This window comes from Salvelinus alpinus, chromosome 10 (assembly GCF_045679555.1).
Source record: "Salvelinus alpinus chromosome 10, SLU_Salpinus.1, whole genome shotgun sequence".
NCBI classification, from domain to species: Eukaryota; Metazoa; Chordata; class Actinopteri; order Salmoniformes; family Salmonidae; genus Salvelinus; species Salvelinus alpinus.
The window spans coordinates 41,546,198-41,571,237 of NC_092095.1; the positions used below are offsets into that span (position 1 = coordinate 41,546,198).

A 25,040-nucleotide genomic window follows, 5' to 3' on the forward strand; every position below is an offset into this window, starting at 1 on the left:
GGAATGTTCAGAAAGAAATAGGCTATGTAGAACAGACATGCCTCTCTGATACGTTGAATAAGGAATAATGTTGGCTCTGTTCATGGAATTCCTATCTGCAACGTTCAAGAATGTTTTTTAACTGAATGTGGCCATGGTAACATTACCAGTAGCCTATATGCAAACATTTGGTGGCACAGAAACTAAGGAAAGGAGAGAACAAAACATTTATTGACTAAATTCCTCTTGCCACTATGCTATATCTGGGTAAATAACTTTATTTTGAGTTAATGTGGATCAGACTTGAGCACTTGGACCAGGACTCGAGCACTGGGACGCGGACTTTAGAAATTGGTACTCGTGACTCGATTCGTGACTTGAGCATTGGTGATTCTGACTTGGACTCGAGCACAGGGGAATCAAGGTTTAGTGACTCAACTACATCACTGGGCGAAACAGTCATTAGCCCCTGTTCTACTTTTGGACATTAATGTGGCTGCGGCGTCTGTGGAACGTTGATAACAATGGCAATGACGTGACCAAGTAATGGAGGTGCAACCTATACTACTTTGCCAATACTTTGCGGCACCATCTAGTCGCTCTCTCTGATTGTGTGTGTCTCTTTGTTTTGTATGTAATGTGCAATATCTGTGTAGGCTGAATTAGGAATTTGCATGGACAAATAATTCTTATATAATATTATTCTTATATACAGTACCAGTCAAAAGTTTGGACACACCTACTCATTCCAGGGTTTTTCTTTATCAAAACTATGAAATAACACATCTGGAATCATGTAGTAACCAAAAAAGTGTTAAACAAATCAAACGATATGTTTGAGATTCTTCAAAGTAGCCAACCTTTGCCTTGATTACAGCTTTGCACACTTTTGGTATTCTCTCAACCAGCTTTATGAGGTAGTCACCTGGAATACATTTCAATTAACATGTGTGCCTTGATAAAAGTTAATTTGTGTAATTTATTTCCTTAATGTGTTTGAACCAGTCAGTTGTGTTGTGACAAGGTAGGAGTGGTATACAGAAGATAGCCCTATTTGGTAAAAGAACAAGTACATATTATGGCAAGAACAGCTCAAATAAGCAAATAGAACGACAATCCATTTTTACTTTAAGACATGATGATCAGTCAATATGGAACATTTCAAGAACTTTTAAAGTTTCTTCAAGTGCAGTGGCAAAAACCATCAAGCGCTATGATGAAACTGGCTCTCATGAGGACCGCCACAGGAAAGGAAGACCCAAAGGAAGACCCAAAGACCCAAAGACTTGGACGTTAGAGCAATGGACATTAGACCAGTGGAAATCTGTCCTTCCGTCTGATGAGTCCAAATATGAGATTTTTGGTTCCAACCGCCATGTCTTTGTGAGACGCAGAGTAGGCATACAGATTATCTCTGCATGTGAGGTTCCCACCATGAAGCATGGAGGAGGTGTGATGGTGTTGGGGTGCTTTGCTGGTGCCACTGTCAGTGATTTATTTAGAATTCAAGGCACACTTAACCTGCATGGCTACCACAGCATTCTGCAGCGATACGCCATCCCATATGGTTTGCATTTAGTGGGACTATCATTTGTTTTTCAACATGACAATGACCCAACACACCTCCAAGCTGTGTAATTTGACCAAGAAGAAGAGTGATGGACTGCTGCATCTGATGACCTGGCCTCCACAATCACCCGACCTCAACCCAGTTGAGATGGTTTGAGATGAGTTGGACCGCAGAGTGAAGGGAAAGCAGCCAACAAGTGCTCAGCATATGTGGGAACTCCTTCAAGACTGTTGGAAAAGCATTCCAGGTCAAGCTGGCTGAGAGAATGCCATGAGTGTGCAAAACTGTCATCAAGGCAAAGGGTGGCTACTTTGAAGAATCTAAAATATATTTTGATTTAACACTTTTTTGGATACTACATGATGATGATGTTATTTCATAGTTTTGAAGTCTTCATTATAATTCCAAAATGTAGAAAATTGTGAAATAAAAAAACCTTGAATAAGCAGGTGTCCAAACTTTTGACTGATACTGTATGTTTTACATTTTTCTGCTTTTGGGAAGAGAATAGAAACATATGTTGGTAGGACCAGGCTATGTATGTTTGTGCACATGGAAGTCAGTGATTTATGTTTACTATAGGTTAATGAGGCAATACAAATGTGATGTGACTGAAATGTGACTAAAATGAAAGGACATTTAGTTAACTAAAATGGCCCACTGTTTTTATTATTTTGAAAATATCTAGACTAAATCATTATTGAAATTACAAAAAATGTGACTACGACTTAATGATATTTTAGTCAAAATGACAAAGACTAGACTAAATCTGAATTAACACTGGCGCGCTTGCGTGCGTGTGAGAATGTTTGCGTATTTGTTTGCGTGTCAGTGATCTGAAAAGGATTTGTCACCAAATGCCCTCTTAGTACATGTTTAGTCATTTTCCTCCATATGCTTTCAGCGATGAAGACGTCTGTGAGTATAGACTCTTCGGACCAGAAGAAGACCAGAGTAAAGCTGAAGAAGTTCCTGACTCGCCGACCCACCTACCAGGCCGTCAGAGACAAGGGCTACATTAAAGGTACGGATGGCCTCACTGCAAGCCAGTTCCTATAAAGGTGACATTTGACATGCCTGTCTCTCTCTTTATTTGTTATTTAAAATATACTTCTCTTGCTTTGTGTTGCGCCACAGACCAGGTGTTTGGCTGCAGCCTCAGCAGCCTGTGTCAGAGGGAGAACACTTCGGTGCCCACTTTTGTCACCATGTGCATCGACCACGTGGAAAACACAGGTATGACCTCTCTGTTTCTGTTCCCTCTTTCTGCCTTTTAAAATTAGCCATTTTGTTTCCATTATGTGTACTGAATGAGTTATAATGCTGTCTCTGTATCTTTCTCTTTCACCCTCCTCTATGTCTCTGTCCTCTTGTCTTTGTGTCTCTGACCATGTCCTCTCTTCTGCAGGTCTGAGTATAGATGGGATATACAGAGTGAGTGGGAACCTAGCCGTGATACAGAAGCTGCGCTATGCTGTCAATCACGGTAGGTCAAAAATAGTTTTTGTTTTCTTTTGGAACCAGTGGAATTGTCCATGGAACCAATGGAATAGTACTAAAAGAGCAAACCTTGTTTGTTTGTGTGTTCCAGATGAGAAGGTAGAGCTGGATGACAGTAAGTGGGAAGACATCCACGTGACTACAGGAGCCCTGAAGATGTTATTCAGAGAGCTGCCTGAGCCCCTTTTCACCTACGACTCTTTCAACGATTTTATCAACGCCATCAGTGAGTAGTAACACACTTGACTACACTGTTAGACTTCACTTTGCTGTATAACAAACACTGTACTGTACAACACATATAACATAGAGATCCTATTAAATTACGAATTCCTATTCTAATTCCTAATTCTATAACGTATACATTATATGTCTGTCTACTGAGCCACTATTTATAATGGTAAAATCAAGGTTTGATGGTTTGCTTAAAGACGATGCCTATTAAGACATAATTGACTTCATATGCTTTACCACTTGGTTTGGTGATTCCAAATGTGTGCTATTTTAAATGTATCCACAAGATGGCACCCTTATCATTTAAATTCACAAAAATGTATTAGGATTAAGGGTTGTAAAACTACGGTAATTTACCAAAGTTACCGGAATCTTCTATAATTTTGGTAATTAACAGGTAATTTATGGCAATCAATGGTAACTTTGGTCATTTAATGTATTCATATACAGTATAATATTCATTTTTTATATCTTTATATATATTGTCCATGAGTTTCTATTGGAGTTTCTATATGGTTCAAGAGAAAATAGTCTAATTAATGAAATAAGCATATAATCAACAATGGAATTATTTTCAATGAACTCTTCCAACTATTGACTTTTTTTTTTACAACTGCCACTAGTTTGGCTCCGAAACATTTACAACAAAGACAAATTGACATTAAATAAATAAATAAAAGCTATTTAATGCTGAAACCCTCATTTTAAGCACCGAAGGTATTCACTAAATTGATGGTTTATATTTAGGATAATTTTTTACAGCTTTGTCATTCTATTTTCTATTTGAAAATAATCTTGTTTGATTATTTTAGATATTTTACATGTGATAAGGCCACAAAGTGGGCCAGGGATAATTATAGACGCTTGTGATAATCTGAAGTACCCAAAAAGTCCACTAGATGTCTTGTGATAAATTACATAAAATCCTTGAAAGTTACCAACATTCTAATAGTTTACTGGTAAACTTAGAAAGTAATATACCCTTCATTTGCAACCCTAATCAGGATCATGTAAATGCTGTGTTTCTACATATGCAATGAAACTAATGGTTTTACATTTTTCCCTCTGTTCCAGAATGCTCAGACTACAAGCAGCGAGTGAATTTGATAAAAGACTTAATCAAGCATTTGCCAAAACCGAATCACGACACAATGCAATGCCTCTTCAAGCATCTCAGAAGGTAAGCAAAAAGCATCCTACATTTCTGCTAAGCTAAAGTCAATACTCTCTGATGGATGACAAGACCCAGCTCATAATTCATTGTGCTAGTCTGTTTAAGAGTAGCCTGGGAAGCCGCTAGCGGGCTTTATGGATCTCCACTATTGTCTGGGCTTGATGTGCACAGTCGGTAATACACTCATGTCCCCCTGTGACCGGTTCGTACATGAAGCATTCTCCATTCAAGCTGCAAAGACTTTGATTTCCTCCTAAACTAGAGACGAGAAGGAGGGAGAAAGAAAACGTTCATCGTTTAAGAAAAAATAAATAATTGCCCATCCGCCCTCTCTTTTCCCCATAAACTTTGTTTTGTACATTCTACACACATTTTACATACATGGCATTTTATTTTATTTATTTTTACACTTGTAAAGTAATAAAGTAATTTGATCTTTTTATACACATTACATCTAAATACAGTTGAAGTCGCCTAATTGACATCATTCGAGTCAATTGGAGGTGTACCTGTGGATGTATTTTAAGGCCTACCTTCAAACTCAGTGCCTCTTTGCTTGACATCATGGGAAAATTAAAATAAATCAGCCAAGACCTCAGAAAAGAAATTGTAGACCTCCACAAGTCTGGTTCATCCTTGGGAGCAATTTCCAAAAGCCTTAAGGTACCACGTTCATCTGTACAAACAATAGTACGCAAGTATAAACACCATGGGAGCACGCAGCCGTCATACCGCTCAGGAAGGAGACGCGTTCTGTCTCCCAGAGATGAACGCACTTCGGTGCGAAAAGTGCAAATCAATCCCAGAACAACAGCAACGGACCTTGTGAAGATGCTGGAGGAAACAGGTACAAAAGTATCTATATCCACAGTAAAACGATCCCTATATCGACATAACCTGAAAGGCCGCTCAGCAAGGAAGAAGCCACTGCTCCAAAACCGCCATTAAAAAAAGCCATACTACGGTTTGCAACTGCACATGGGGACAAAGATCATACTTTTTGGAGAAATGTCCTCTGGTCTAATGAAACAAGAATAGAACTGTTTGGCCATAATGACCATCATTATGATTGGAGGGAAAAGGGGGAAGCTTGCAAGCCGAAGAACACCATCCCATCCGTGAAGCACAGGGGTGGCAGCATCATGTTGTGGGGGTGCTTTGCTGCAGGAGGGACTGGTGCACTTCACAAAATAGATGGCATCATGAGGTAGGAAAATTATGTTCATATATTGAAGCAACATCTCAAGACATCAGTCAGCAGGAATGGGCCAAAATTCACCCAACTTATTGTGGGAAGCTTGTGGAAGGCTAGCTGAAACGTTTGACCCAAGTTAAACAATTTAAAGGCAATGCTACCAACTTCCGACTTCAACTGTAGATAGTACTTATACATTGTGTTTTCAGTCATAACTATTATAGAACATGAGCTTTTAAACCCACCACTCAGCTACTCTCAGGGGCAATACCAAAATAAGTGATCTAGTGATTCTGTCTACTTGTCGCAAAATCTGCAGAGCTGAGATGGTTATATGCCCCATATACATAACATTCTGTTTGTGGCAAGAATTTTGTATAATTATTTTTTTTGAATCAAAAGTTTTGAATCAAGAGTTGTTTACGTATCCGTTCATAAACCATGTGCCACGGAATCGGCACATCGAAAATCTCTTCTCAACTATGAGAAGAGATTTTCAACCTGTATGGTCCTCAGCCAATATTTTGGTCCTCAAGTAAAACTGATATATATTTATTTTTTTATTACAATTTTTGGTCTTTAATAAGTCGTGCATTTTGGACTTGCATACTTTCTTTATGAAACACAATGTTTCACCGCCATGCTAGAGTGGCTAACGCGTGTATTACTGGCTATTCACATCAAGCCCAGACAAAAGCGGAGATCAGGCTAGTTTAAGAAGATCTTTACCTATTTACCTATGAAAAAAATGTAAGAAGTTGCATATGCTCCCATGGATTGAATAGGTAAGCACCAACGTTTGAGCATACAGTGTCTTCTTCTGGGTAATATAATATATTATGTTTATTTACCACATATTGTCCCTTTTGCTTGGGACTCTGTATTGTTTGTCTGCTCTTTTTCTGTCAATAACCCACAGTAGCCTGTCAGTCCTCACTACTATCTTAGTTTGTTGACTTATTCTCAGATAAGTAGGGTTCGGGGTAGATTCTCAGCCCATTGGAGCTCGGGGCTATATCATACAGTATGTTCAGAATGACATTTGCCTAAGCACTATTTGCATTTATATGGCCCTGTGTTTGCCATAATGCAATACCTTTTAGATCTGGTGTTTCTTCTAGGAAATGTATTGTGTGACATTTTGTCTATATGGAAGTCTATCCCAAATGACACCCTATTCCCTACATAGTGCTCTACTTTTCACCAGGGCTCTGGTCAAAAGTAGTGCACTATATGGGGAATATGGTGCCATTTGGGATGCTACCCATGTATATGAGACAAGGGGATTTAATTGGGTTTTCCAATGAATAATGTTACTGTGGAGCAGCGTTTCTGTATGCAAGGATTTTGATTTCCATTTAAAAGCAGCGATATTACCTGACGTTGTTTAATATTGTATTTTGCATCTTATGTTTTTTGAATACTAGCAGTAGCTTACTTAATAAATGTTATATACGTTTTGTCTCCAGCGTATACCTGATCCCTTTGTTGACCAACCAACATCTGTAATGTGTTTTCTAAATGATATGCCTATTTCACCAAAACGGACTGACCATAGGGCAGTTCGGGAAAATGCCAGATGGTTCTGGTCCATCTTTAGCACAGTGGGCCTGTCTAAATTGGGGGTTTTGCGCATAATGATCATTATTTGGCTAATAATGGGGGCCTCAAGGGAAAAATGTGCCTTTGTGTTGGAACTGCCTGGCAGATTTCTGCTCGCAGTCCCTCCCTGTATCCCACTCTCTCCTCCTCTCGCCTTCCTGTCTCTCTCCAGGGTGATTGATCATGGAGAGGCCAACCGTATGACGACCCAGAGCGTAGCGATCGTTTTCGGCCCCACCCTGCTCAGACCTGAGACGGAGACGGGAAACATCGCTGTTCACATGGTCTATCAGAACCAGATTGTTGAGCTCATCTTACTGGAGTATGAGAACATATTCGGCAGGTAGAAAATAAACACCTAAGAATGACACCTGAGGTAAACTCCTGTGGAAGAGGAAGAGGATGGTCTGGTGACTGGTCGGACTCACCCAATTACGCTTATTTTTGTGACTGAAAACATTGCTGCTGTGGACCCAGCAATTTAAAGAAAGAAAAACAAAATGTAATTATTGTTCATTTGATAATAAGATTAATAAAGGAAACTAGTGAATTACTTTGCACTTAACATTTTGAGAGAGATGAGTATGATGTAAATAAATACAGATTTCATTCACTTTGGTTGCCATTCCTGCTGTGAGTAGCAGGGCGGTGCAGTTGCTTCAGGGGAGAGGGTTGGTTGGTTGGTTTGTTTGTTGGTGAGCTGGCTGGATCTAGGCATTGACGACGGACGGAGTGCAGTGTGAATGGCGTGGATGGATCTCTCTCCGTGTGTGACGTGATCCAGTGGATTTGAGTGTACAGGGTATAACTGTGTTCTACACTGGATTCCTATGGCCAGTATTAAGTACATACTACATACAACAAGAGCTTGGTGAATAAGACTTTCATTGTTTTGGACTGGAGTGAAACAGAAGAAGAGGATTGTGGGATACATTGATGTGGCGTTAAAGAAACCGCTGGAGTGACTTCCGGCTTTCTCTGATGACATCACAACACAGGAAGCACAACTCCATCCAGATCATTCAAACAACAACTAACTACACACTGAATAACTGACTGGCTGGGTGGTCTGATCTCCCTCTGTCAAGTCATTGGAAGCCCATATCCTACTACCATGTGGTAGAATATAGACCATGCTTGGTCGTCTGTATAAAGACTACTCTCATTGCTTTGTGTTGGAATAATAATAAGCTGAACCTATGAACTGGATATTCTCAGTGTTGTGGAACATTGACTGTTGACTTGACCTCTGAATTTTGTGAAGTACAATGTAAAGCCTCAGTGGTATGGATACAGAATCAGTATTAAATATGGGGGCTCTCTGACGAGACCCCAAAATGATGTATGGGGTCTCTCAGAGGGGAACCCTGGATCAACTGGATGGGACATAGTCATGTGTATTAGCTGTATTTCCCCTACTTCATAATGAAAACATTCACCACGATCGGATCTGGGAACTGCATTTTAGCACTATTTTCCCTTTATAATGCACTACTTTTGACCAGAGTCTTTGACCAGTCAAAAGTAAGGCAATATACAGGGAATAGGGTGCGATTTTGGACGTGAACAGGTCACCCTCCCTATCCTACCTCCCTTGCTAGAACTGGAGCCCCGCCCCTTCTTCCAGAAATACCCTTTGACCCTAGTGCAATCATCAACAGTGGTCAGTCAGTATGTCACATGACTGTTTTTGGGAAGCATCAAAACAAACCTGTGTTTGGGGGATAATACAGTACATGAACTTGCTATATCTGAAGACTGGCTGCATCCTAAATGGTTTCCTATTCCCTATGCATAGGCCCTGGTCAAAATTAGTGCACTACATAGGAAATAGGGTGCCTGCCATTTGGGATGCACATAAGATCTTCCCTAATGTGTACAGATAAAGAACAGATGTGTGTTATTGTCTAGTCTAACGTGCTTGGTATGGTAGGCCTCTGCTAGTGAAAGGCCTTCATTATAAGTGTGAAAGTGTTGGCTTTTCAGTGAAAGGAGATGTCCTCTTTTCCCCACCTTCCTCCCTTTCCTGCTCTCATCCTTTCTTCCCTCGTGTTCTGGAGTTACTGGGAAAAGAGATGGAGATGCAGTCAGTCTTAACATGACTATTTCAGATGAATACTGGTTAAGTCCCAAATAACACCCTATTCCCTATTTAGGGTGCCATTTGGGATGCAGACCCAAGCCTTTGTTCCAACTTTATAATCACTCTCCTTACCTAAACTAATCTCAACGGGACTGGGACTGGAGAGAAAATGGAACTGGAAAATAGTATTACATTCAAGTTTATGGTGATGGAAGGTACAATGCAAAAAAGCCTCTGTGCATATTATGTACAGCAGCCTACATTAAAAAAATATTTCCTTATTGAAGTATGTATGTTTTGATGGTGAGTGGTTGGTTCAACGAGTGAAATATCACTGATTTTGTAAATTGTCGAGAAAATACATGGATTGTTACAAAAGAGGAAATGGTATCTTGATTTTGACGCATGGTCAACTGCACATTTTGAATGTACTTTTCAGACTAACTGCTGTTTGTGACATGTCTAATAAAAAACTAAAACTAAATGGAACTGACTTAAACATTTTCACTTTCAGTTGACACAAAGGGTAGCCCTTTCCACAATGCCCCAGTCATCCCGTATACGGGTTGAAAATGGCAGATGTTGTCATTGTTAAGCGCCTAAATTGGAATAAAGTGGCTGTACATTAAAATGCTATAAATGACATCAGAGCTCAGGTTCTCCACTTCACAGCACTGTATGGGTTTTGACTAACAGCTGAACTTGGGCACCGAGCGCTACAAGATGATGCGCCCATTCCTCCCGCTAATTGGGCAACTTTTGCACATTTGTAGTTGTCTGAGTGAGGGAAATGCTGTAAATCGAGTCTGTTCTGAAAGATGAGACATTGAGGATTATAATAAATACCGCTTTGATGTCATACAAGCAAACCACACACCCGGGAGTCCAAATGTGCATTTCACATTTCCATATTTGAAACTTCTCTCATTTACAATATCAACGTTTATCATCACTGTTTGATCCACAGTTACAAGGATGACAAGGTGTTATACCTTGGGACAGGGTTGTCCTGAACAAAATGAGCCTGTTTGTCATATTGTGAAGAAAATTCGCTCCAGAACACGCACTTGAATGCACTCATGACTCCATTCTATGCACACCAAAATTACAATCTGCCTGAAGTAAGATTGTATTTTATAACTTAGCTAGGCATGTTGGCAATGGAATAAGCTTTCAAATGATGCCCACATGACCCAGATTGCGATTTAAAATAGAGCCTGGACTCGAACCCAGAATCTCTAGTGGCACAGCTAGCACTGCCTTAGACCACTGCGCCACTTGGGAGGCCTAAAATAGATTTTTTTTTGATTGTGTAAACAACTAATTGTGTGATGGTGGGGACACAGGTGTAATGTAGATGCTGGGAGTTGCGAAGCAGGTGGTAAGTTTAAGATAACAAATAACGATACAACGTAGGAGTAGCGTCTAGACATGAACAACAGAAACAACACTGCCTGGGAAAGGAACCTAAGGGAGTGCTAGATAAAGGGGAGGTAATGGAGTCCAGGTGTGCTTAATAATGAAGCAGGCCGGTGGTTAGTAAACCTGCGAATTCGAACACCGGAGGGGAGGGTTGGGAGTAGAGGCAGCGAAGATGGAAATCACGGATGATGTTGGGATACAGAATGTCCTCCACGGGAACCCAACACCGCTCCTCTGGGCCATACCCCTCCCAATCTGACGGCATAGGAGGGCGCTCCCTTGATGTCCAGGGGGGTGGAAGGGTGTCGTGGGGTGACAGCATCAGCCAGGGGACCAGGATCACCGGCCTGAGAAGGGAGACATGAAAAGAATGTGGGATACGGTAGTCACTGGGAAGCTGTAACCTATACGTTACCTCGTTGACCCTCCAGAGAACCTCAAACGGCCTCACAAACCGGGGGCTCAGCTTCTTGCAGGCCAGGCGGAGTGGGAGGTTCCTGGTAGAGAGCCAGACGCGATCCCCAGGATGGTTCATGGGAGTCTCACTGCAGTGGCGGTCTGCCTGCTCCTTCTGACGGGGGACGGCACACTGGAGTCTTACGTGAGCCTTGCTCCACACTTCTGCGCGCCTGAACCACTCATCAACCGCAGGAGCGTCGGTCTGGCCCGGGGTCCACGGAGCCAGAGCTGGCTGAAAACCCAGAACACACTGGAAGGGAGTCAACCCAGTGGAGGAGTGACGTAACAAATTCTGGGCGTACTCCGCCTATGGAAGGAATCGGGCTCACTTTCCCTGCCGGTCCTGGCAGTGACTCCTCAGGAACCTCTCCAGCTCCTGGTTCATCCTCTCCACCTACCCGTTGGACTGAGGCCTATACCCGGAAGTGAGGCTGACCGTGAGCCCGAGCTATTCTATAAAGGCTCTCCATACCCGTGCTGTGAATCGGGGCCCATGGGGAGACGATGTCGTCTGGAAGGTCATCATGCCGGAAGACCTGCTGGAATAGTGCCTCGGTGACCTGGAGAGCAGTAGGGAGACCAGAGAAAGAAATGAAACTACAGGATTTTGAAAATCTATCCACAACCACCAAAATGGTGGTGAAATCATCGGAGGGGAGATCAGTGACAAAGTCAATGCATAGATGAGACCATGGACGATGAGCCACGGGAATGGGAAGGAGTTTCCCTGTGGAGCGTGCCGGGGGGGGACTTGGTTTGAGCACATACAGAACAGGAGTTTACATAGCAACTAACGTCCTGCGCCAAGGTAGGCCACCAATATTTCTCGGAGATAGTTTGGGTAGTGTGAGAAAAACCTGGATGTCCAGCAATGACAGCTGTGTGCGCACAGGTTGGCAGCCGATCCCCGTGGAAAAGGTAGATGCGCTCAGGAAGAGAGGTAGTGGGTGCGGGCTCCCTCCCCAGAGCCTGGCGGATGTCCACATCTACGTCCCAGACCACAGGGGCTACGACTCGAGAGGAAGGGATTATGGGTGCATTCTGGACAGGACCCTCTCCCGAAATCGTAGCCCCGGGACAGGGCATCGGCTTTGGTGTTCTTTGAACCTGGGCGATAGGTCAGTGTGAAGTCAAATCTTGTAAAGAAAAGGGCCCACCTTGCTTGGCGCATTCAGTCTCCTGACTGTCTCTATGTACTCCAGGTTCCAAATGGGTCCTTGGCGCCCTCCAGCCAACGTCTCCACTCCTCTAATACCAACTTCACCGTCAGGAGCTCTCAATCACCGACGTCGTATTTCCTCTGCAGGGGACAGTTTCTTAGAGTAATACGCACACAGATACAATTTCTGTGGATTACCTTGTCGTTGAGACAGAACTGCCCCCACGCCCACCTCTGAAGGGTCCACCACCATATATTGTGGGATCTGGGTGTTTGAGCAATGGCCTGAGATGAAACGTCTTTTCAGTAGGCTGAAGGCCTCGTCAGCTGCTGTACTCCACACCAACCTATGGGGACCACCCTTGAGGAGAGAGGTGAGGCGATGGAGCTGAAGTTCCTGATGAAACGGCGGTAGAAGTTGGCAAACCCCAAAAAACATTGTAACCCCTTTATGGTGGTTGGGACTGGCCATGACCTGACTGCATCCAGCTTCTTGGCATCCATCTGCATTCCTTGGGGGCTGATTTGGTAGCCAAGGAGCCTCCTGATGAAACTGGCACTTCTCAGCCTTGACAAACAGTTGGTTAGCCAGGAGGCATTCCAGGCCTACTCGGATGTGAGCGATGTGATCCTCCAAGGTAGCTGAGTAGCATGTCCCGGAACACCTCATTGACGAGTGCCTGGAACACTGATGGAGCATTGGCTAAGCTGTCTTCCATTCATCTCCCTCCCGGATGCGGATGAGATTGTATGAACTCCGCAGGTCCAACTTGGTAAAAGAAAAATGGCCCCGGGAGCTGTTCGATGGCTGCCGGTACCAACTGGAGAGGGTAATGGTACTTGGTGATTTCATTGAGTCCTCTGTAATCAATACATGGGCGTAACCCTCCATCCTTTTTGGCCTCGAAGATGCAACCTTGTTGGAGCGCCTCATGGATGTACTCCGCCATGGCCTGGGTTTCAGCCACCGTCAGAGGGTAGATGTGACCCGATTCCGGTATGTTTCGCGTCACTACTTCACAGGGGAGCCTTAATATAATGTGAACTTTCATGTGCCTTAATATCAAACTTGTATGTCATCTGTAAATGCAAATACAATTACGAGCCTAGTTGGTTTAGTCACAGAGACTAAACCAAGATAATAAGGCTAAGATAATAAGTGGGCTGGATCTACCGAGAGATGAGTTTGGATTGGTCTGCGGTGTTGCATCTTGTGTCTATAAAATGAGCTGCTCATCATGTCTAGATAACTCTACTGCAGTTTTTTATTATCAAAGATATAACGTTAGCCTTGGAGAACTGCTAATAAGTTCATATACTGCTCTCAATAACATTGCTGCCCTGAATTTATCAGGCGCTATCGACAAAGGTCATTGGAAAAAGTTGTGACGGACTACTTTCTGGACGACCAATGCTGACCCTCGCTCACTCTGAAAATAATACGTTTTGAAATCAGTGGAACACAACGGGCCAAACACGCTGTGCAAACTAAACGGAAACAACACATGATGTCTTGCAGTCTGCCGTGAAGCTTTCATCCATGTATACAGGTAAGAATCTAGCTACAGGTTCAGATATTATACGTTACTAATTTTGTTAAAGTTGTTTTCATTGCAAGCTAAAGCTTGCTGTTAACTAGCCAGCTGGAGTTCGATGGCTGGCTTGCTAACTAACATTAAACCTAACGTTATTTGGGAAACTTTAGCTTGCTATGACTATCAGTTTGTATTGCTAGTGTTGTTACTCTTTGGATTGGGATTATAGTAAAGTTATTTGCTATGTCTAAACAAAAGATCCCAAGTTAAAGCTTGCTGTTAGTTAGCTAACTTTAGCTGAGGTTAACTGGCTGGCTTGCTAGTTAACAATAACTTGTGTATCAGGTGTGTGTAACGTTAGTGCTGTTTTCTCAGAATGCCATTTTGCATTGCTAGTTATAGCCTAATGATAGCTAGCTAACTAGCTAACATTGAACCTATTGGTCAACTTTAGCTAGTTAAAGCTTGCTGTTAGCTCGCCAGCTGACATTAGATGGCTGGCTAGCTAACGTAAACTCACTCACTTTTGTACATCGCCTTGGTTCGTACAATTGACCTTATTTTAGCGCCCCAAAAACGTAATACTTGTCAATGTCAATACCATTGTAAAGCACAATTTCTCCCCTTTCCAACAAAATTATTGACATGACCTCCACGCTGCCCGTTTCTGCATAATTCAAGAAGGCAATGAGCTCCTTCGGGTCTTTTTAAAAATGGCGGATGTGGAAGCGAAACTAATGCGTGATAGTGAGAAGGAGAGGAGATGTGTGGGAAAACAGCTTTTTTTCACTCGATCTGTCCAACTTAACACCTTATCGCCTCTAAAATGTAAATAACACACTATAAAGAGTTTATATAATGTGTTATTACATACCTATTTGAAGGTTTGTGTCGAATTTGAATCGGGTTTTTAGGGCGGTGCTAAAGTGATCTTCAGAAGTAAACAGCAGCTTTGAAAGTCATGATTGCTTACAGTGATGACGCAAAACATGACTAGGTATCCCCCCCTTGCCCCGTCACTGTCCATTTCTTGTTTTTAAACGATGAGAGAAGTGCTACACTTGGTGGAGAGAGATTGTAAGACAGAAATAGTTGCTTTATGCGTGCAGTATGTTACGGCATGACACGTCACGATGTAACGGAGGGTCAGTTTTTTTCAACTTTTCTCCAATACTATACAGCCATTACCGTGTCGATCAACGCTTGAATAGAAACGTAGTTCACACCCCAGATTTTGATGTCAACACAGTCGCTACAGTCCCATTAGTTTTCTTTGTAGCCTCGTTTGAATGTCGCGGTTGCGCACATTTGTACGGAATGGGGTGAATTTACATTACAGTAGCTAACATTACCTGTATGAACTGTGTAGGGATATCTCAGAATGCTATTTCTCATCTATTGTATAATAATGCTAAAATATTTGTATCTGGAATTTGTCTTTCTGTATCAATCAGTAGAACACGCCTGACTCTAGGTGAATCGATGTTGTGCAGGTGAATTGATGTTGTGCAGGGTTGTCTTCTGAATTTATTGTTGTTATTCCCTGTTTCACAGCTTCGATGCTCTGGAGCCTGGTGTTGTCTCCAAGGAGCGTTTGGACTGTCGGGACCAGGTTTCAGCTGCTGCGAAGCGCTGACATCCTTCCTCCCATAGATGGTCTGCCTGTAAAAGCACCACCTTTACCTCTGATTGTATGCATATAACTGCCTCGTCTATCACTGATATCGTTCTTGTACATACTATATATTTTATTTATATTGACCATCTATTTCTGATATTGCTACTATGCAAGTAACCATTTGGCTGTACCGTTTACACCTTCTGTAGAGACCATCCACTTCGCAAAATATTGATATACCACGTGTCCACCACACAAATATGGCGCATGCGTCTGTTTATGTATTGTACATGTGCAAAAAAAAATTACCTCAGGTTTCAACTTGGGTTATATGGCTTACTATGTGATAAGTGCATGTGGAACAGTATATAAAGTATCCTAATGTACTCGTGTGACGGCATTTGGGCAGTGAGGTAAAGTAGTTTTGTGGTATCTGTACATTACTTTATATTTTTTGGGGCAACTTTTACTTTACTCCATACGTTTTCCTTGACACCCAAAAGTACTCGTTACATTTTGACAGAAAAATTGTCCAATTCACACACTTATCAAGATGTCATCTCTACTGCCTCTGATCTGGCAGACTCACTAAATGCAAATGCCCTTGGCTCTCCGTCAATAAAAACAATGAAATTGTGCCATCTGGTTTGCTTAATACTTAAGTACATTATGCCCCTGGCTGTCTAATAAATAATTGTGCTCTCTGGTTTAATAAGGAAACAATTTATACTTTTTCCACCACTGGATGGTGGTGCAAATCTTTACTACACGACTCACTGTTTAGCGCATGATCTCACATGTGAATCCTTAAAGAGATGGGTGGGGCTGGGTTTAGAGCATGTGAACAATGCTGAATGGGTGTAGACAAAGGAGAGCTCTCCAGTAGGTACCAAAATATTTAAAGGCCCTTTTCTCAAAAGTGAGTTTAAGTGTATCAACTTTCAAAGTAGAAATACTTTCCCATTGTTCCTCATACGTGGATGGTATTCCATTTTGTAGCTTTGAGTCTACTTTTATCCCATGTAAAAAAAAAAAAAAAAACAGTTTCAAATGTTGCTACATAAGACCGAATCCAGGGGGTGAGTGACAGATGCGTCTGCGTGGGGGCGCAGAGCCTGCAGGCAGGTCGATGGCATAGTCCCAGGGGCGATGAGGGAGACAGATGGAGCAGGTTTTGGAAAATTCCTCCCGCAGGTCCTGGTATACCTCCGCGAAGTTGGACAACCACAGGACTCTAAAACCGATGTGGTACCACAGGGGATAGGTCCTCCGGGATTCAGGTGCCCAGTCTGATTTTCATCATCGACCATGAGATGGTGGGGTTGAAGTCGAGGGAGGCCGACCTTGTGAGCTGCTGCACTGGTGATTTAGGGGATGTTCTGATGGATGAACTCCACGGTGAGGGTGAGTGGTTTGGTGATGTGTGTGATGGTCCCGGAACCTACTGGCCGATTTATCAAGGGCTTGAACCGGGAAAGGAGAGGAGAGCGGGTATGAGGTGATGTTGAGGGAGGGGGCAAGGGTCTTGTCAATAAAGTTCCCCGCGGCACCGGAATCCACTAATGCTGTAGAAACAGTACACGAGAGAAGTCAACTAGTGCGATCGACACCAAAAGGAGTTTGTCAGAAAGTGATGAAGAGGATACTCACACCTGCCCCAGGAGGTGGAAGATCACATGACCGTCTCTCTGCTTTCGTGGATCCCGAGTTGGGACATAACGGACACCACTGGAGCTAGTGCCCTCATTAATCACAATAGAGACAAAGCTCCAGCTGTCTGTGTCGCTCCACTTTACCTCCATAAGTTCAGGCTCTGATCCAAAGTGTTCAGAGGGAGGGAGAGAAGCGATGTGAATGCCAACGCTCCCAAAGAAGGTTATCCAGAAGGATGGCCATCGCGATGAGTGTGTCTAAAGGGAGGTTGTCATCTCGACAGGCCAGTTCCGTCTGAACCTCCTTGCGCAGTTCTCTTCTGAATAGCGTACGAAGACGAGCGAGTAGATGGCCGTGGTCCATTCCAACACCCGCCCAGTCAGCAGAAAAATAACTGTGGCAGCCTTGGACCTTTGTGGTGGGGGCTCCCATCTGGTGTGCAAAGTAGAGGGAGCATTGTAGCAGGAAGCCACGGCATTTAGATGGGGTGCTGTCATATTTATCGGGGAGGGACAAACGGCATCGCTGACCTGGGCGGGTTGCTGAATGGGCTGGCTCGACTAGTAGTAGAGTATCCTCCGCTAGTTGAAGGCAACGCGCCTCAGGTATGTTCGAGACGTTGAACACTGCGAAAAACTTCTTCCATAGCCGTCCCCAGTTGCACCAGCTGGTCGTGGTGTTGACGAAATAGGTATCCCTGCTCATCGACCGTCTGGGAGATTTCCTGCTGCTTCCATTTTGTGAGGCAGTGTTCTGTAACGTAGACTCTGGGAGTCGAGAAGCAGGTGGTAAGTTTAATATAACAAGAAACATGGAACGATACAACATAGGAGTAGTGTCTAGACATGACCAACAGAAACAATACTGCCTGGGGAAGGAACCTAAGGAAGTGCCAGATAAAGGGGAGGTATAAAAGTGAGGTAATGGAGTCCAGGTGTGCTTAATGATGAAGCGCAGGTGCACGTAATGATGAAAGCCAGGTGTGCGTAATGATGGTTCCCAGGACCGGTGGTTAGTAAACCTGCGAAATCGAATGCCAGAGGGGAGAAGCGGGAGTAGACGTGACAGCAGGGCTGTGTTCCAAATAAAAAAACGGTAAGTGTGTTTGCATCAGGTCCTCAATGGCAAAGCTAGTAGAGCTAAAAAAATAAGTAATAAACGTGTAAGGAACTGTGCACAGTTTGGAGAGGTGTGTGCCCACTTGGAGACACCAGTTAGACCTCTCACTCAAACCCTTTCTCATCTTGCACCTACACCAACATTTCAATGAATATGTCATATGTTACTGAATGTATCCAGAGTATTTTCATATTCTGTTATTGACAAATGCTGTGAAAAGTACAGCAAATGTAAAATGCACATAAAATCAACAGTGTAATGCTTGGATTCAGTTTTGTGTCAGGTGAACTGGTGTGTCCTCAACTTTGGTCTGATCATTACCCCATTACCCCATAATCTGGGACACGGAATGTTTCTATGTAGTTCACTACCCTATTCCCTATGTAGTTCACTACATAGGGAATAGGGTGCCATTTTGGCATGCAGACATGAGTAGCCTAGCGGTTAAGAGTGTTGGGCCAGTAACTGAAATGTGCTGGTTTGAGCCGGCAAGGTGGTTAAAGCCCTGCCCCCCGTTAAACTGCCCCCTGCACCTCTCTGATTCAGAGGGGTTGGGTTGAATGCAAAAGACACATTTCGGTTGAATGCATTTAGTTGTGCAACTGACTAGGTATCCCCCTTTCCCTTCCCTGTCCCATGCAGGCTAAATATTACCTCAGGCCAACTAGCTCTGTTCATTCCACTGGAGTATGGAAAACATAACATAGATTATGAGTGTAGGACAATAACTTAAAGGTATTATCATTAAACAATGTGCGTTCTGGCATGTCAGTGATTGTCTGTCAGAAAAGTTAACAGTTCACAGAGGTGAATATAGGATAGCAGTCTGCACTAAAATGGAAATAGTATATTTTCTTTAATCTGCTTTTCCCTCCCTCTTTCTTCCTCAACCATCTCTCTCTCTCTCCATCTCCTCCATTTTATTTGTCTTTCCCAGCTCCACATTCTATCTTTATGTGCCCCATCAATGTGTCAGTGTGGCTGCCAGTTGCTGGTCTTTTGAGAACGTCATGTGAAACGTCGCTTGAAGTGTGAGATGAATGGGAGGCAGAGGGCTCGAAGAGAGGACGGTAACTAGGTTGGGACTGTATTGGGCGTGTTCCTACTAGAGTAGCCCAGGTCTGGATGAAGATGCTGTTATAATAAAGACCTACCAATGGGTTGTCATAGCATAGGTCTACCAGACACTGTCTTAGGCCTACAAGGAACTGCACTGCCTGCCTGCTGGCAGTAAACACATTGATATCTGGAGAGCTTCTATCTGTCAGGGGGTGCTGATACAGTCTGCCTTGTATTTATTGCCTACTTAATGGACTTGATTGTATTACTGAAGGGAGAGAGCGAACAAAATCTAACGCCACTAGCCCCACTATGGTACTTTCAGCATTCTGCAATTACCTTATGTAAATCTGTGCTTGGAATGGTTCTGCTGCCTGCTATTTAAAATGCATTGAATTTCCATGGGAAATGATCCACTACTGCCGCTTGAACCTCGTTAATAACGGTGACAAGCCGGATGACATTTGGAATACTTACATGCTTACTTAGCATTGCCATGCTTGCAAACACTTCCTACGATACCCCGCTTCCTACTTCTCTCTCCTGCTGCTGCACTCTGTGACAGCACATTTACAAAAAGGATAGCTTTGAATGAGGTACTCCGGCAAATGAGTTATTTCTTCAAGTAAATGGGTTTTCCTGCAAAAGACATTAGACTAGTAAGTGCTCACTCAATCTTTGATCATGCGGAGTGCCTGAAGTGGAGTGCACTGGCTCTTGCAAATATCACGGAAATAGGTTTAAATTCCACCTTCTATTAGCTCATAGACTATAAGCTCATTGCAGACTGCATAGTCAGATTGGAATGGCATTGAATTACTGTATGAACTAAATCACTGTGACTACTGTAGACAGACAAATGTTTGTGAGTTCCAAGTACCTTAAAGTATTTAATGGATCTTAGCCCAGGATTCATTTGAAAGGCAATTTTGATGCACAATACTTCACACACAATGACTTACACCTAGTGGTTAGAGCATTGGGCCAGTAACTGAAAGGTTGCTGGATCGAACCCGCGAGCTGACAAGGTAAAAATCTGTCGTTCTACCCCTGAGCAAGGCAGTTAATCGACATCCATGGCGCCCGGAGAACAGTGGGTTAAGGCAGCCCCCCGCACCTCTCTGATTCAGAGGGGTTGGGTTAAATGCGGAAGACACATTTCATTTGAAGGCATTCAGTTGTACAACTGACAAGGTATCCCCCTTTCCCTCTTATTTCTCTACCCCGAACATGGTGCCTCTGTCAGCCAAAATAGTGTAATATGGCGCTGAAGAGGATGGCTGCCGTTTCATGGGCTCTTAACCAACCGCATTTTTTGTAACTTATTTTGTACATAATGTTGCTGCTACCGTCTCTTATGACCGGAAAGAGCTTCTGGAAATCAGAACAGCAATTACTCACGAACTGGACGAAGAATTTCTCTTTAATGAGTCGGACGAGAGGGATTTACTCCAGACACCTGAACAGGCCCTCAGCCCGGTCATTCGCAGGAGAAAATGATGCAAGAGGTATCGCGGAAAGAGATCAGAGGTGCCCTGTGAGGATCCGCCGACGAGTGGCTAATCTGCTCTTGCCATCCGTACTACTGGCCAACGTACAGTACAATTGCTGGATAATAAATTGTACTAACTACGATCACATATATCCTACCAAAGGGACATTAAAAACTGTAAGATCTTATGTTTCACCGAGTCGTGGCTGAACGACCACATGAATAACATACAGCTGGTGGATTATACACTGTATCGGCAGGATAGAACAGCAGCCTCTGGTAAGACAATGGGTGGTGGTCTATGTACATTTGTAAACAACAGCTGGTGCACGATATCTAAGGAAGTCTCGAGGTTTTGCCAGCCTGAGGTAGAGTATCTCATGATAAGCTGTAGAGCACAATATCTACCGAGAGTTTTCATTTGTATTTTTCGTAGCTGTCTGTATACCACCACAGACGGATGCTGGCACTAAGACCGCAATCAATGAGCTGTATAGCACCATAAGCAAACAGGAAAACACTAATCCAGAGGCGGTGCTCCTAGTGGCCGGAGACTTTAATGCAGGGAAACTTAAATGCGTTTTACCTAACTTCTATCAGCATGTTAAATGTGCAACTAGAGGGAAAAAAAACTCTAGACCACCTTTACTCCACACACAGATACGCATACAAAGCTCTCCATCGCCCTTCATTTGGCAAATCTGTCCATAATTCTATCCTCCTGATCCTGCTTACAAGCAAAAATTAAAGCAGGAAGCACCAGTGACTCGGTCAATAAAAAAAGTGGTCAGATGAAGCAGATGCTAAGCTACAGGACTGTTTTGCTTGCACAGACTGGAATATGTTCCGGGATTCTTCCGATGGCATTGAGGAGTACACCACATCAGTCACTGGCTTCATCCAATTTGCATATCGCCCCAATAGATCCACAGATGATGCAATCTCTATTGCACTCCACACTGCCTTTTCACACCTGGACAAAAGGAACCCCTATGTGAGAATGCTATTCATTGACTACAGCTCAGTGTTCAACACTATAGTGCCCTCAAAGCTCATTACTAAGCTAAAGACCCTGGGACTAAACGCCTCCCTCTGCAACTGGACTTCCTGACAGGCTGCCCCCAGGTGGTAAGTGTAGGTAACAACACATCCGCCACACTGATCCTCAACACTGGGGCCCCTCAACGTCCCCTCCTGTACTCCCTGTTCACTCATGACTGCACGGCCAGGCACGACTCCAACACCATCATTAAGTTTGGCGATGATACAACAGTGGTAGGCTTGATCACCAACAACGACGAGACACAATATAGGGAGGAGGTCAGAGACCTGGCCGAGACATTCCTTCAATGTGATCAAGACTAAGGAGATGATTGTGGACTACAGGAAAAGGAGGACCGAGCACGTCCCCATTCTCATCGACGCGGCTGTAGTGGAGCAGGTTGAGATCTTCAATTTCTTGGGTGTTCACATCACCAACAAACAAACATGGTCCAAGCACACCAAGACAATCGTGAAGAGGGGACGACAAAACCTATTTCTTCTCAGGCGACTGAAAATATTTGGCATGGGTCCTCAGATCCTTAAGGTTCTACAACTGCACCATTGAGAGCATCCTGACTGGTTGCATCACTGCCTGGTATAGCAAATGTTCGGCCTCTGAACGTAAGGCACTACAGAGGGTAGTGCGTACGGCCCAGTACATCACTGGGGCCAAGCTTCCTGCCATCCAGGACCTCTATACCAGGCGGTGTCAGAGGAAGGCCCTAAAAATTGTCAGACTTCAGCCACCCTAGTCATAGACTGTTCTCTCTGCTACTGCACGGCAAACGGTACTGGAGCGCCAAGTCTAGGTCCAAGAGGCTTCTAAACAGCTTCTACCCCCAAGCCATAACACTACTGAACATCTAATCAAATGACTACCCAGACTACTTGCATTGTCCCCTCCCCCCCTTTATGCTGTTGTTACTCTGTTATCTATACATAAGTCACTTTAATAACTCTACCCACGTATATATTACCTCAATTACCTTGACTAACCGGTGCACCCGCACATTGACTCTGTACCAGTACCCCCTGTATATAACAATGCTGTTATTTTACTGCTGCTCTTTAATTATTTGTTACTTTTATTTCTTATTTTTTGGGGAATTTTTCTTAACTGAATTGTTTGATGGCTTGTAAGTAAGCATTTCACTGTAAGGTCTACCTACACGTGTTGAATTCGGTGCATGTGACAAATACAATTTGATTAGTGTTCATCACTCCTGTTCTGTACCTATGCAGTGAGAGGGAGCTGGTGAACAGGTAAGAAGACCCTGTCTGCCATGTAGGAACCGTTAGAAATGTCATTAGAGTCCGACAGAAGGTCAATGCTATGATTCACCTATCACTCTTTTTCTCCCCCTTTCTCGCTCTTTCTTTTGCCCCCACCTCCTCTCTCTTTCTTTTCTGACCGTCAGAAATGTCATTAGTCCAACAGAAGGTCAATGCTATGATTCACCTATCACTCTTTTTCTCCCCCTCTCTCTCGCGCTTTTTCGCTCTTTCTTTCGCCCCCCCCTCTCTCTCTCTTTCTTTTCTGACTCTCTCTCTGACTCCCTCTCTCTCTCCAAGCACCATGCAGGACTAATGTTACAGAGATGGGGGCCAGTGGCATATCGCTCCTCGTAACTGTCTACATAACTTGCTCAGCTGGAGGGAAATACAGCCGTAGTAAGTCCTACCAGCCCTCTGTTTGCTGTTATATATTGGTCTGTTAAAGCAGTTAACTTGTCAAATAAAATGTCCCCTGCTTCAGTTTGCAAATGGTGATTTTTATGCTCTTGTCAAACAAATGTCATGGAATTTGGACGGTTGACATGCATAAAGCATGCCATCTGTCATTCCTGAAATTCATAATTTTGAAAGTAAGTATAAATCAAACACAATTATTCCTTATTGAAAAGAAGTCGGTGAACAGGAGGGAGGAAACCAATCTGCTTCTGAGCTCAAAAATACATTATGCTAATTAATGCCTATCAATCACCGTCTGAAAAATCCACCATATTAATAACTGAGGAAATGTGAGTGAAAATGCAGTAGGTAGAAGCCCACACTACACTACACCGTTATAGGGGTTACTGACAGACTCCAGCAACCCAGAAAAGCCTCTTCCAACCCCCTGCTCCTGTCCTGACACTAACAGCCTAACTGCATAAAGACCACACTGAAGTGACGTCAAAGAGTCATGCTTCATAATGGACTTGTTCACATTACCTGCTCCCAGCCCCACACCTCATCCCCAACAGACCCTGTGAGAGAAAGAGACCAAGGGCTGCTCTGGCATCACACAGGACCTGACAGAAAAACACCAGCAGCATATGGTGCAGTTCACGGGCCTCTGGGTCTGCATCCCAATGGCACCCTGTTCCTTATATAGTGCACTACTTTTGACCAGGCCCAATGGGGCTCTGGTCAAAAGTAGTGCACTATGTAGGGAATAGGGTGCCATTTCGGACACATACCGGGATTGTAACCTAACTCACTGTGGTCTGCTAGTTATAGAAATTAGCATTTTTTTTCTTTCTCATTTGGAAATTCACGGGGTCAGGGCCCTTTATTCTCCCCCAGTTTTTAACAGCCTCTGTGCTGTGGTTTGGTTTCAAACGGGCACATGATTCAATAGGATCTACCGGTACCTCATTCTGACACGTTTTCCAAATCAGAGGTGGTCCCCCTTTTATCAAAACAGAGCAGGGGCCAAGTTTCTAAGCGGACCTGAGACCTCAGATCGTAAATTAACAGGTATGTAGGCAAGAGGAGGAGGGAGTCCAACTAAAATGGACATCAAAGAGAAGGGGGTTCTGATCACAGGAGGTGGACTAGAAACACACACACACACACACACACACACACAAACACTGTCACACTAACCCCAGGGCCATGACAAACAGAGAGACATTCTGGCTTCTCAGAGTAGCAGACAGTCAAGCAGAGCAGTTGCGCGTGCACACACTGCAGACAGACCCAGACAGCACAGGAGGTCCAGAGGACAACCTCATGCTGTTCCGCATTCCTCCATGGTACGCACGTCACCTCACCCTGCCAGCACTCACAAACACACACTCTGTTTCATGTCCTGAACAAGGACATAGAATATATCAATCTAGCAATGTTTTGTTAACAGCTGGTGAGCGATCTCTAAT

General features: G+C 43.6%; 1 protein-coding gene across 7 annotated transcripts in view; it reads left to right on the top strand.

Moving 5' to 3' along the window:
- The window catches only part of LOC139532058 (rho GTPase-activating protein 12-like), an 89,669-nt gene extending 79,848 nt beyond the window's left edge, over positions 1-9,821 (top strand). For all 7 annotated transcript variants that reach the window (XM_071329172.1, XM_071329171.1, XM_071329176.1 and 4 more), the window contains 6 exons: positions 2,454-2,573; positions 2,687-2,785; positions 2,958-3,035; positions 3,141-3,275; positions 4,358-4,463; positions 7,427-9,821. In XM_071329172.1, the coding sequence (XP_071185273.1) occupies positions 2,454-2,573; positions 2,687-2,785; positions 2,958-3,035; positions 3,141-3,275; positions 4,358-4,463; positions 7,427-7,601 (713 nt within the window). In that variant the 3' untranslated portion in view covers positions 7,602-9,821. The remainder of the gene's footprint in view (positions 1-2,453; positions 2,574-2,686; positions 2,786-2,957; positions 3,036-3,140; positions 3,276-4,357; positions 4,464-7,426) is intronic.
- The last annotated feature ends 15,219 nt before the right edge of the window (positions 9,822-25,040 follow it).